Here is a 15,000-nt window from a genome sequence, read left to right on the forward strand (position 1 = left end):
TTTTACACAAGAACATCCTCATTTTCTTTAAAGATATAAATAAAATAAAGGTTTTTTATTTTTAGTATGAGGTATTGAATCAAACAGTAGTTCTGCTATTACATGTAGCTTGAAGTTATTCTATTGACGGCAAAGAACGAAACGCAAATTAACCGAGGTTAGCTAAACTTGCAAAAATGTTCTGTTTTTCCCCTACTTAGCTCCCCTAATCCAGGGGTGGGATGCCAGTCTCTTTCAGGAGATGTTAATCTACTATATATCACTAACTTTTCCTTTTGCTGTATAGATCTGCTGCTACATGTCTTGCCATCAACTTCTTGTTACCTGTAGTGCAAAAGGGCAGTAAGCGGTTTCAACTCAAAATGGCAGGAATATCTGGTCCTAGTACAATTTAAAATCATTCTGCACATCCCAGTCTGAAGGTTTAAAGCACATGCCTTATCAACAAATATAATATGCTCTAAAATGTACAAAGAAACTTAAAACACCCTGTATTTAGTAATTGGAAGAGGGAAAAATAGTATTGACATACAAAAGACACTTAATTAGGAAAGGTTGAGGTTTAAAACTGAGAAACGAAGTAACACCCCACCATCACATAAACACACCATTGGCAATCCACAACACGTATGTAATTAATGGACTCATCTATTTCATTCTGGCACAACGCATTGTTTTTAAATTTTGAGAAGGCTTGAAGTCCATATGGTCACCAGATATTCTCTATGACTGCACTTGGGAACTTCACAATACGAACAGTTCATTTTCAACATCAGTTAAATAATTAGCTGGAATTCTAAGCTAATAATTACCAAGGTAAAAAGAAGGAGACCAACTTTAATCGGACACAATTTGTGCCATATTTGTGCCATATCTGTCCTGGGGTAATAAGAAGTGAAAAGTTCAGAGACGTTAAATTAAATACACAAAGCAAATCTCCACTCTGAAAACATTTAGGTTGCAGCTTTGGGAATTTAATAAAAGCGGTTAATGTAAAAATTAATCACAATGTGAAAAAGGTTTTCTTTGTATGAACAATTTTTAAGTATACTGTAAACCTTAGCTGCATATTGCTTCATCTGCCAGTGGGGAAATAAAGATTGTGCATTTTATAGTTTATGCACGTAACATGTTTACTCAAATATATATGTAAAAGGAAAAAAAATAAGTCACCTTTAAGTAGCCCTTAAACAATGTGTTGCGTGCTACTACAATGTGTTCTAAGATTTGTTTTTTTTCCTTTTATAACTTTTATTACATTTCCCTATGTGTTTATATACAATGCAATATAGCAAACAATCTAGGATGGCACATACATTAGTCAAAGCATAAGCAGAAATAAATATTTTAACATGAAACTGACACGGTCCTATAAAAATCAATAGGAATGTGCCAGTATTACTAGAAAGGTAGAGGCACAATACACTTTCTGTACATGAGAGCTCCCAATAGCAGCCCAGCGAGACTCATCATAGCCAAGATGGCACGATTCTTCAAAAAGCTGCAGTGTTGTTTTCATCTATACTCCATCCTATGGAGGGATTGTATTACCTGAAGGCCAACAGAAGTAAGCAGTGGTCTCTTCAGATACAATGACAATAGGTGGCTTGGGGCAGTGGTGGCTTGGGGCACTTCTGTACAAATAGAATATCATGCCTTTACTTGTCTAGCAATACTGACATAATCCTATCCATATTCAGTGTAAGTATTCCTTTAACAGAACATAACATGTATTAATGTAAAAAAACTGCAGACAACGGTCACATGGACAGAGAACAGACATATGCTTTCTTAATAAACTTAATTTATCCAAGAACAGTAATGCTTCTCAACTGCAACATCCTTGTTGAAAAGCAAATCATATCCTGCTCAACCCAGTCCATACATCACCCCCACAATAGGCCACAAATAACACACTTATAATTTTATATTAAACATGTAAATTTTTTAGCACCAGAAGCCTGGGCTCCTAGTACTTGAGGAATACTATAGCAAGGAAGGCAGTGTGCAAAGTGAAAAAAATGTCACAGATGCAGTTTGCACACTGCCTTGTTGTATTGCCGCAGGCATCTGCACAGTTTCAGAGCTCAGAGACCTATGACTTTGCCCACTGAATATTCAAGAGGCCACATAAGCATCCCTCCTAACATTGGCATTTTTTGCAAGTTAGAAAGCAGCAGGGTACGCAGACCGCAGCATTGCAAGCAGGTTGCAGCAGGGCACTGCACTAAGGACAGAATAAGCTTGCAACCACTAACCCAGATTGTCTTGTCCCAGTTTCTTTTTTCCAGCCAAGTTAGACATTAAATGCATCCATTCAGAGGAAAGCACTTCCAGCAAGGCCTCAAAAATGTTGTATAAAAACTGACAGATTGGAAGAGCTACAGAATGCAAGCTAAAACATTAGAAAGTAATACAGCACAGTACATGAAGGAATGCTATATACTGAAAACAGATGTGGGAATAAAGAGTTTTAACCATATGAAAGGTAAGTAACCATTCTTTTTTTCCAGTCCATAGTCATTTGCTACAAAGAACCATGTGATGAGGGATAAGAATACTAGAAGAAAAAAGAGCTGAACTCCGGTTTAAGGTCACTGGGAGATGGAGAATGGGACCCCTTTAGCCACATCCAAAGTCACAGGCAACTGAGAGCGTGGGGTTCATGGTATGTCATCATATCTACCAAGATTGTGTTTAATATAGGTAAATACCTCTACAGGGGCTAATAAAAGGTTATCTTTCATTGTACATGTGTGGGGGAAAAACAAAAAACTACGAAGATGCCCCCTATTTTGAAAAGTAGCATATTCAGTACTGCTTGACTGACTAAAGCCAGAATTGCATATATTACAACTAGAAAGACAGCCAATACATAGGTAATACGTGGTCATTTTGTGTTTTGTTGCTCTTCTCAAGTGCACCTGTTGCAGACATATTATAAATCATGTTTTATGTTTTTTGGAAGCACCACCTGGCAAGCTAGTAGGCTCAATATGCATCATGGGCATATAACTCCAACTCCCAAGCATACATGCTCTAGCTCCCCCCACCCCAAGACCTGGAGTGGGGCAACTCATGTCCATCTTGAAAGAAGAAACTGTTCTGCATACAAAGGTTTGGCTACAAATATTGTGTGAATCTGTGCACAGTTGGTTTCACAATATATGAAAATCTAATTTCAAACTAACAAGCCCTAAAAGTCACAAAGCTAGATGAGAGAGAGAAATTTATATTAATCTGGTACTGATTTAAGGTGAGATCCTTTCTCAAGCTTTTTTTGCCAAATGAACGCTACGATTTCCTGATTTATCAAGGCTTCTATTGCAACATGCTATAAGGTTCCCTTTTTTTTTTTTGACTGGGCAAAGCAAGGCTTCAGACACATTTATTTGAAGCTTACCATTTCAGGAAAAACAGAACAGAATACTTTCTGACCTTGGTCACGGACCAAACATTTTTCTGCTTGAGGGGAAAAAAAGTCAGGTATTACAAGCAATGAATCTCTCCTGCAGTTTAAAAGTGATCTGAAGAGAGGAAGATGAGGAATAAATCTGCAGAAAAGCTACTTATATTAATGGGCCAAGTCTCCCTTAATAAACAGCAAAGAGCAGATGTGAGAAGCACAGATACATTCTGCTACAGCACAATATGCACAAGGCCTCCCAACCTGGCGTTAGGCTACATTTTAAATGAATGTAAGTAGTTTTTGTTTTTTTGCACAAGATACAGAAAAAGCCCTGAGGTGAAATACAGAGGTTATTTCAACCACACTGAAAAACTGTATGTGAAGCCAGAATCACTCAGATATATTGTCTCAATACAAGCCAAAAATAGCATTGGCCAATGCCCCCACTATTTGTAACTGCCGCTCCCCAACCTTTGTCTATGTGAGACCACACAAAACTACCCTTTTGTCAAATACATATTTTTTAAAAACTTGAGTAAAATGATCTAATCAATAAAGGTAAAGATGTCTAAATAATGGAAGACTATCTTAAGACTACATTGAACATAACTTTCCATGGAAACTTAATAAAATGATTCTATGGTCTTTTAGACAAAGTTTGTGGTGTGACAGCTGTCTCTTCAAAAGATCTACCACCCTGTGGAGATGGTGAACTGCAGAGAAAATAATGTATGGAGTACAGTGAAATATCATAATCCAACATGGAAATATCTGGTTTAATCCACTCATCATTCAGTAAAAAGACATTAAATTCCCCCAGATCTATACATGATTCATAAACATGAAGTACCACAAGTACAGATACTTGGGGGGAAAGGTAGAGTGTTTTTTTCTCTGAGTGAGATTGATTAAGCGAAATCCAGTACTGAACCCCGGACTGCCTCGCCAACATAGAGAGAAAAAAAATCCTGACGAAGCCTGTGAAACACGCTGAAGTGGAGACGCCGCTGCCCTGTCCCTGGGCCCGTCGAGACGGAGAAGCGGCACTTCCAGGAGGACAATTCACGAGCTCTGGCAATATTACACTTTTAGAGCTTCTTTTCCAGACATTTAAGAAAACCGGTTTTCCCCTGCACCATTACGATACCAACTGCTGTGATAAGCCGACATTCAAGAATCTATTTTGTGAGTAGATCTGATGTTTCCTTAACCCCTGTAAAGAAGCACGATACACTATATTTGGTTATCTTTTATTTAGGTACCAGAAATCAACCTTTTCAATCGTGAGCGCACCGATCTTTGATAACTTTCTGTTTCACTTCATGGATGAGTGAATCCACATTTACCTCCGGTGCTGCCAATTATTCCCTTGATTAGACTCTGTGCAGAACTCTAACTTAAATACCATGTCCAAAATGTGGTCCGCGGGCCAATTGCGGCCCGTGTTCAAATTTAAACTGGCCCGCAGTATTCGCCTGTGACGGTATCCAAACAGTTTTATATAGCAAGTATATAGTATAGGCTTATACTCGAGTCAATACGTTTTCCCAGTTTTCCTTAGTAAAATTAGGTACCTCGGGTCGGTATATATTTTTTGTACAATGTCTGGAATGACATTCATATATACTGTCATGATGCATTAACACCACCTGTACGTGTGGTCTGTCTCTCCCTTAGGCTCAGCAGTTTATTTCTGGACAACAAAGCTCGGTAGTTTACTTCTGGAAAACAAAGCATGTATGTTACAGAATTAAATCCCATTTCAGTGCTAATTACGATAAACAATTGGGTTAGAGAATGTGTCTGCATCAGAGCAGGAAACATGTGCTTGCAAGTATGATGCGGTCACAACTGAGACACATGCAAAGGCATTTTGAGGAATAAAGTGTTACACTGGATGATTAACTTGCACTATAAACACTCTTTGCTAACCTTTATCGCTGTACAGTCTGTTTCTCCTTAGACAACCATTTGCCTTTATATAACATTATGTACAAATACCTAAACAGCAACTCTTAAGCTACTACCACAAAGAAAGAACAATTCTTAAACCTCAAAGTGGTAAGCTTAAAGTGGTAAGCTTAAAGAGTTGCTTTAGTTACAGTCACATATTGTTCATGCACAACATAGCCTGTATATCTATATAAAGGTTTTATAGTGACATACAGTCTACATTAAAGAATAAAATAGGAAGGGAATTCTCGGTGCCAAGAAAATGGAGTGATGCAAAGATCTCTAGTTAAAATGAAACACAGATGAGCACTGTAAAAATATAACTTCACTATGAAACAGCAGGTGAACATAAAACCGCATTATTGATGCTGGTAAGTCTGTATCACATTGCCAAGCCATTGATCACTATGTAGCTTCTTCGCTTCTGACAATAGTCAGAAAAGATTTTACTTTCAGTGAGGCTTAAAATGTCTCCAAGCATCTAGAGCAGGGATCCCCAACCTTTTGAACCCAGTGAGCAACATTCAGAAGTAAAAGGAGTTGGAGAGCAACAAAAGCATGAAAAATGTTGTTGGGTGCCAAATAAGTGCTGTGATTGGCCATTTGGTAGCCCCTATGTGGATTGGCAGCTTACAGGAGGCTCTGTTTGGCAGTACACCTGGTTTTTATACAACCAAAACTTGCCTCCAAGCCTAAAATTCAAAAATAAGCATCTGCTTTGAGGCCACTGAGAGCAACATCCAAGGGATTGAAGAGCAACATGTTGCTCATGAGCTGCTGGTTAGGGATCACTGATAGAGTATCTATAGTTTCATAAGAAACATCTAGAATGGGCCATGAAAGAGAAGGGCATATGTGGAATGAGAAGGAATAGACCAAATTGCATCAGTCTAATAAAGCAAATTGTATCAATAAGTTTGTAGATCATTACAGTGGCTATAGAAATATTTGGTTAACAGCAAGTACAATGCACGTGGACTGTCTTTACAGTGATTATGCACCAATTAAAGATGCATTTTCTGAACGAAAACATATTTTACAAGAATACATCAGTATCACGGACATGCACTTAATTAATTACCTGTATTGGTCTGTGATGCCTCAGTAGCAATTGCTACTAAAGTGTTACTGGCACACTCTTGTGAAAACCAGGACTGGCGTTGGATCTTTTTGGGTCAACTAAAACCCACATCTTACTGAAATGTACTCAATGTACAGGCAGCACCTTTAAAACAGCTTTTAATAAGAGCTCAATGATTCTCACTACTAATGGCCCTGGAACACACTACGGCACTACAAAGGAGTCCAAATGGAAAGCCAAACTATTGGCTTCACTTGGAAACAATAACAGTATCTTGATGCGATTAAATATGTTTCTCAATGCTGAGTTACTCTCCAGTGCTGGAGTATAAAAATGAGAGATAGGATGTGGATCCAGAAGGCACAGAATCTTCTATAAAATGTGCCAACCCCTTGCATAAACCAGAAAGGCTATTTTTGATTCTTATTAACTGAACCGCAGCAAAATGTCATGGATGTCGTGTGGTATACAGGAGCGGACATATAGCTTGTGCCGCTGGTGTATTTACACAGTAACCCACAAGACAGAGGCAAGTCCATGTTCATTCAGGGCTCTTGCATAATTTCTGCACAGCGACCCCTAAGGTGACTGTCTCCCTCCTGCAGTGAAGCTAATCTATGCAAAGCGATTTTACAGGTGCCATAGATCTGTACAGTATAACCTGGGGTATATAGACAGATGAAGTCTAGACTATCCTGGAATGCATTCTTTGTTACAAAGCGATAAAATCTTAGCTGAATGTGTGAGAGCTCCAGTCCAGATTAAGACAGCTGGCTTCACAATTACTTCCATCAGACAAATATGGCATACATGGCTTGCTTTGTGGCTCCAAAGGAAAAACACAGGCACCCAATATCCAACAGTTATTATTATTACCATCATCACGTATTTATAAAGCACCAACATATTCCACAGCTTGTCAACACTTACATCAGTGCTTTGTAGCTATAGAATCTGCATAGCTACTGGATAAATCCGTAAAGGTTCACATGCGTGCATTAATAAAGTTACATTATTGCAAAGACATACAAAATAGCTGTTTTGAGACCATAGGCTGCAAAATATTCATATATGGAGGTGAACATTTCATAGTCACAATTAAATTGTTCTGTCTTAAAGAGAAGCTTGTTCCATTTAGGCACCTGACTAAACGGAGCAATAATCTGGAATCAAGCTTTAATGTGTGTATGCACGTGCACAAAATATTTTAACATTTCTTTCACAAACATGGTTGTACAGGTATTGGATCAGTTATCCAGAAACCCGTTATCCCGAAAGCTCCAATTTACAGGAAGACCATCTCCCATACACTCCATTATAATGAAATAACTTGGATGTTTTAAAATTATTTCCTTTTTCTCTAATAATAAAACAGACCTTGTATTTCTTACTTCCTTACTAGAGGCAATACTGCCTGTTGGGTTTCCTTAATGATTAAATAATGTTTAGTAGGCAATGTATGGCAATCCTTACCCCTTATTAGGAAAACCCCAGGTCCTGAGCATTCTGATTAACAGGTCTCGCAACTGTAATATTTTTGCTCCATAAAACTTAGGATAATAGGCCCTTTGCATATAATAAAAAGTCTTAAAATCACTTCTAAATCTGGAAGGTAAGACTCTAGTCCACTACTAAGCATTGGACGAATGAGATGGGTGCCCCAGTTGTGGTTGAACTGAAAATTCCATAATTGATTGACATCAACAGGCTGTGAGTTGCAGGTCAGCTACAGCATTATGGTGGGCATCCCTGATCTACAGTGAATTCCAAGGAATAAAGGGGTTCTTTGAAGGGCAGAGATAAATCTGAACTAAACCTCAGGAAAATAGTTTTGTCTAAATGTGCTCGGTTTTGGCAGCCAATGCAACTTCTGATTATAAGTGATGTGGAAAACAGCCTTTTTTTTTAAATAAATCTTTCATTTTAACATATCGTAATCCTTGCCCTTTATATTTTAATCACCAGAAACGGAACTAGAGGCCCCCCTCCGTACACCCGGAACTGGCCGGGGAACATGCGGGAACATGCGGCGGGTGGACTGCCGGGGGGCCCTGAAGGGGTGCGGGCCCTGGCCCGCTCGCACCCCCTGCTCCCCCGGTAGTTCAGCCCCTGTTAATCACTCGCAGGACAGTTCAGCAATGATATATATACATGGCTTCCAGCTGCAGGGGGAAATATGAAGCCACCCGCCTCAATAACATGCAATAAAATAAAGAAAATATATTGATCCTCTTACTTGCCACCAAGAAGCACCTGCGACTGTCGATTGTTCACTTGTTTGTCAGTTTTGTGTCGAAACTGCAAATTTAAACATAGAACAAACATGAAATAGCCAGGAACATAGCAAACTAAAATGTAAAGAGCAACAATCCAATTGCAATCCGAAAGAAAAATCAATAAATTTGTAGCCGCCTTTATTTAGGTTAGCTGCTGTATGTAACAGAATAAAGTGCAGCCCCATGACATGTTTGTTTTTGCATAACAAAAAAACGCAAACGTTAAGCAAATACTAAATGTGCACTGGAAAGTTGCTTAGAATTACTTTTCCATTATAGGACACGCCAATCCCAAAATAAAGATTTGCCTAATAAAAGAAAAATACATTTAATTTAAAAAAATCAGTGCTTTTAAAGTTATTAGTAAAACAATTGCTACTGAAATCAGCATATGCTTAACTCCTGGTTGTTACTTTTTAAACAATGTTGCAAAAGTCTTGGTTGCCCAGCTGCCTTGTCTTCCATTGTATCAACAGTCTCAGCCACCAGGGCAGATAAAAGACGGACAGACAAACTCTGCCTTCAATAGCAATACGTAAACTTAACTTAAAAACCATAAAAAAAATGTATAATGCATATATATTGCAAAGTTGTTTTGTTTTCTTTAAGGCAAAAACATATTTTTTTGGGTTGACTTGTGACTTTATTTGATTTGACATTAAATTACAGCAGTGGGGGATCAGCTTTCTTAGCATCCCACAAATCGTATGCTGTTGCATGGCAAGATTATCTAAAATCTGATCAAAATCTCTCATGGAGTTTAGCCCTGAAACACATTTTTGGGCACTTTTGTTTGTGGTTTGTGCTTTTAGTGGGTGAGAATAATTGGACATTGGGGAGTGCATACACTTTATATAAAAACTAATAACCTGAAATCTCTGATTTAATGCTAGGCAGGACAGCTACAGATGGCTATAATGCACATTTGGCATCACAATCTTTTCTAATGAACCATGCTTTTTGAACCTAATCTGATGAACAAGGCAATATTTTTGACTATGAATTTATTTAAATATCTACTGGTAGTATGTGTGTAAAGAAAATTGCAAATATTGCCACTGAAGCAATAGTTATACCACATAAACCCAACAGCTGCATCAGAATCTAATATCAGTTATTTCTTATGTCAGAATTTCTCTGGATTTTTTCTGCTACACAAAGGACTATACTGCCACTCAGTGGGAATTTGCAGCACTGCAGGTAATCATATAAGGTGTGAATGTTACAGTGATATAAATCATCATTTTATGCAACTTTCTAATTCAGTTGAAGCTCCATTTTACATTTTTCAGTAGACCAGATATAGTGATCTTAAAATTAGGAAAATGTATCAGGAAAATCCATTATGCATTATTTATTAGTCGGACAAAAACTCAGTATAAAATGAGGGAAAACAAAATCAGAGAATGTAAAATTGGTTTCCCTGTATGTAGGAATTAAACAGTCCCAATGGTTTAAATGTTATAAGCAAATTGAAATGCTTTTGAAAGCAGTGTTTAGTTATTCCTTTCTGTTCTCTGGGTCTGACTCTTAACTGCAGACTTGCAAATGTAGTGTGTACCTTTTCTGACAAAACTGCAGCAAAGCCAGTAGTTCACCAGCCTTTGATTATGTATCCTCTTACTAAGGGGAATACAGTTAGATAGACACCTCCAAACTAAGAATATCTTTGCACTTCTGACAGATATAGGTTTTTTTTCTTAAAGGATAAGTAAACCTTTAAAATAAGTGAATGAAACTGAAGAGGGTGCTATTCTTAGCACTTTTGCAATGTACATTCATTATTTGTTTTCTTTCTTTTAATTCCAAGATATTAAGGGATACATGTACTGTTAATATGAATGAATTTTGTTACAACAGCGCCACCTGCTGGTCAGTTTCTGACTATTCTGACCACCAAGTAGTCAAGGAAGTTGTCAGGAGAAAGAAAGAGGCTACTCTGATGTTCTTCTGCTTAGGAAAGATTTGAGAAAGGTTTCTAATTGGTTTCCTAAGCAGAAGAACATCAGAGCAGCCTCTTTCTCCTGACAACTTCCTTGACTACTTGTTGGTCAGACTGGTGGCGCTGTTGTAACAAAATTCATTCATATTAACAGTACATGTATCCCTTAATATCTTGGAATTAAAAGAAAATAAATAACGAATATAAATTGTGAAAGTTCTTAGAATAACACTCTCATCAATTTTACATTTACTTGTTTTAAAGGTTTACTTATCCTTTAATACCCTATAATAAATACTCCCCTCAAACACTCCTTGTAAAGACCCATCCATTTTGAGAAGCACATTCAATGCATTCAGCGCATGCGCGCACAACATTTCACGCATGAGTTCTGGGTCTAAGTTTTCGCACATGCGTGCTAGATCGAAGTTTCACGCATGCGCAGTTGATCGAGCACTGACCCGGCGCCGTGGCCCGCCAGGTTGCCTAGGCCGCCTGGCCGGGTTGGCCCAGCTGACCCAGAATGTGCAGGGCCTGGGGTTTTCTAGACAAGGGGTATTTTTGCAATATGGATAAAAACAAAGTATTTGTCTGTAAAAAGCCATTTGAACATTAAATAAAGCCAGTAGGATTGTTTGCCACCAATATACAGTAGATCCATGCAGCTTAGTTACCATTAAGTACAAGGTACTGTCTTATTATTTGCTTAAAATGGAGTCTATGGAAGATGGCCTTTCCATACTTCGGAGCCAAATTGCAGAGAAGAAAAATTTGATTTCCATCAGACACACACCAACTGTAACATATTCATAAGTTTAAATGCAATAAACGGAAAGTGAGAATACTTACAAAGTCATCTGTGGCATCTTTCACAGCAGTGATCGTTAAAACAAGCACTAAAGGCACAATGGTAGTAAACCATGACAGGGAAGATATTTCAGGGATGAGCTGCAAAGAGAAAAAGCCAGGAGAAAAATTAGCTGTTCAGAGATTGTATCGCTCTACCGAGTGGAAATGCAACAAAATAGAAACATATACGTGCACCAACTCCTATAATTGAACCAGTGCTGTTAATGGATGTCCCTGGCCCTATTAATGACCTGGAGGTGGGCACAAAGTATTGTGTTCTATTTTGCAGATACTAAATTGTGCATAACTAGGTTCAATGCAGGATGCAGCCACGTTGCATAGCAATTTGACTAAATTTGAACTGGAAGGCAAATTGGTAAATGCTGTCCAATGTTGATACGCACTTATAAGTACATAAGATACATGTGCTTTATACACTAAATTGTAGTGTCTTGGGGGGGGTATCCTTACTTGAAAAGGAAAAAGAGACACATTCAAGTTAGTTCCCCTTTGGAGTTCCACCAAATAGCGCAAGCATGGCCTACCTCCAATACAGGCCCTTAACTTTACACATTGTCAAGAAACATAGTTCACAGGAGCCAACCAAGAGCACTGCAGCTGAAAAAAATTTGCCTAGCTTCAACTGCATATGCTCAGTTTCGGCAAGCACAGAAGATTTCACTGGGCAAGATCGCGCCTGTGAACTCTGCTACATTACAGAGGGCATGTTGGTGCAGTTCAGGGGGGGGGGGACTCTCAAGCAAAACTAGCTTGAATGTAAGGGTTTGTTCTTCTTTTAGAGAAGCTGGGATGAATTATATATATATATATATATATATATATATATATATATATTTTTTTTTTTCTCAGTGTATTGCTAAATACAAGTTCTTGGTCAGCTACATAACCACATTATAGATTACCTGTAAGATCAGCAAGAATAGAAAGTAAGCATTAGCAACTCGCTGGAATTGTTCAAATAAATTAATAGGCAGGAACGTGACAATATTGTATTTGGACGTCTTGATTGCATTATTCTGAAAGGAAAAAAAGTATGCTAATATTAGTGCAACTCAAAGGAAAAAAAAAAAAAAAACAGGAAAAAGTTCAGTTCACTAAATATATACCAATATCAATTCCCTCCAGCTTCTTAGCCCTCAGCCCCCTGACCTCATTATTACTGGGTGTAAATATTTGCAAATATTATTGGCAAATATTTACACCCAGTAATAATAAGAAGTACAAGAAAGACGCAACTGAACTCGTGCCCATCTAAGTTTAAAATTTTCATTGATGAAACTTTGCCTAAAACTTTGCCTAAAAGAGACTTTGAGAATCTGCTTAATGCAAAGCAAACAAGACTGAATCTCAGAATCTTGTGAAGACACTATGTAAGATTTTATTTATACCAATTAGGATTAAAATAAAAGCACCACACACCTTTTTAAAAAAATCTGTACTAAATATGAATATGTATACCCTCTGTGCTGCAGGGGTCACTGTGGAATCACATTTCCAACTCTAAATATTATATAAATACATAAATATATACAGGGAGTCCTCAAGTTACATACACCTAACTTACATACTTACACTTACATACAGAGGCTATTGCAGTAACATACTGTGGTTTGCTTGGCCTTTATTGACATTTAGTTTTAATAAACCACCTGTCCCAATCCCCTCTGGCATATTGTCTAAAGTAGAGCACAGAAAGGCAAAAATAAATATGCTCAGAAAGATAAAATAAATACTATGTTAAGACAAACATTTGTCTAAGATGCATTTAATAAGTAAATGTAAATGTTTCAACTTACATACAAATTCAACTTAACCTACAGACCCTATTTCGTATGTAACCTGTGTATCTATGGGAAAAAAGGAAAGGAAGAAAGAAAAGGTTTTCGATACTATCACAGATACAATGTGCAGCTACTGAGGGAAGCAGCAAATGAAGGGGAGGAAAGGAGGCTCGCAGAGCAACCACTGGCAGAGGCTATTGGAGTGGGGGGAGGAGAAGGGGCAGTGGAGGCTAATGAGGGAGGAAGGTTTGTGACAGTCAGGAGGGGAAGTAGGGGACAGCAGGGTAGGGGGGGCTGGTCCACAGCTTATCCAAAACAACAAATTCCCCATTTGGGCTGAAGATGCTGGGGAGGAAAGCTCTGAACTGGCGTGTATGGAGCAGACTGACTCTCACCCTGGGATGCAGTGGCTCTAATACGGGTGGTGGGGGCGTGCAAGGAAGGAAAGGCAGGTTTTAGTTATAGGGGGTTCAATTATTAGAAAGGTGGATAGAGTAATCTGCCTTAGGGACCCTTCATGACAAACAGTCTGCTGCTTGCCTGGTGCTAGGGTTCGGCATGTGGAGGAACGAGTGGACAGATTATTGGGAGGGGCTGAGGAAGACCCAGCAATCTTACACATAGGTACCAATGAACAAGATAGAGGTGGTGGGGAAGTCCTCAAGAACAATTTTAAAAAACTAGGTGCAAAGTTGAGGCAAGGACTTCAAAGGAAATTTTCTCAGAGATATTACCTGTGCCACGAGCAACGCTAAGAAGACATCGGGAGCTTAGGGAGATTAATGCGTGGCTGAGAGATTGGTGTAGGCCTATAGGGTTTTGGAGAACTGGGCTGATTTCTCAGTTGGCTACAGGCTCTTTGCTAGGGATGGGCTGCACCTCAATGATGATGGTGCAGCTGTTTTGGGGGAGAAGATGGCTAGACAGTTGGAGGAGATTTTAAACTATGTGTGGGGGGGTTCAGTAAAAGATTCAGTGGAAAACAGGTTAGATGAGATAGAGGGCAAAGGAAGGGAAAATGGGGAAAGAGATTTGGTTGGGGGTACTGTTAAGGATAGGGAGGACCACGTGTCATTTGTTCGATATGGTACCAGTATTAAATGTATGTTTGTAGATGCAAGGAGTCTGACTGGTAAAATGGAAGAGCTGGAGGGAAAATATGATGTGATTGGTGTGGCCAAAACATGGCTGAATGAGTCGCATGACTGGGCAGTTAATATCAGTGGCTATACTTTGTTTTGAAGGGACAGCAGCAATAGAAAAGGAGGAGGGGTATGTCTGTTAGGCAGGATTTAAAAGCTTAGATAGATGAGGAAGTTATGTTAGGAAATGAGAGGACAAAAGTCTTATGGTAGATTCCTTCACCAATTGTAAAGAGTCCAGCAAATTAATTGTAGGAGTATGCTATAGACCCCCTAATGTAAGTGAGGAGGAGGAGATGCAAATAGAAAAGGCTGCTAGTTTGGCATGCGCCGAATGTCACGAAGTGAAATCGGAAAACTTCGTGACATTCGGCGCATGCGCAGTAGAGCCGTACCGGTACCTGTTCCTACTGCGCATGCGCCAGAAAACGCCGATCAGAGCAGGAAGAAGACGCGCGTGGGAGAAGATGGCGACTGCGAACTCCGTGGACAGGACCTGCGCAGAGGGGTGAGTAAAAAGTTAGGGGCATTTGCCCAGGGGGACAG

The 15,000-nt window shown here is 38.9% G+C and overlaps 1 protein-coding gene across 4 annotated transcripts in view; it reads right to left on the bottom strand.

Annotated features, from left to right (window-relative positions):
* LOC108711401 (probable phospholipid-transporting ATPase IM) overlaps window positions 1–15,000 on the bottom strand; it is a 133,612-nt gene that overhangs the window by 79,146 nt on the left and 39,466 nt on the right. For 3 of the 4 annotated variants that reach the window (XM_018253099.2, XM_018253101.2, XM_018253100.2), the window contains 3 exons: window positions 12,434–12,547; window positions 11,511–11,609; window positions 8,680–8,741 (listed from right to left, as the gene is read on the bottom strand). In XM_018253099.2, coding sequence (XP_018108588.1) covers window positions 8,680–8,741; window positions 11,511–11,609; window positions 12,434–12,547 — 275 coding nt within the window. Of the gene's footprint in view, window positions 1–4,983; window positions 5,131–8,679; window positions 8,742–11,510; window positions 11,610–12,433; window positions 12,548–15,000 lie in introns of those variants that run through there. The other variant, XM_041586790.1, reaches the window with a different exon arrangement.

The sequence above is a fragment of the Xenopus laevis genome, chromosome 3L (genome assembly GCF_017654675.1).
Source record: "Xenopus laevis strain J_2021 chromosome 3L, Xenopus_laevis_v10.1, whole genome shotgun sequence".
Lineage (NCBI taxonomy): Eukaryota > Metazoa > Chordata > Amphibia > Anura > Pipidae > Xenopus > Xenopus laevis.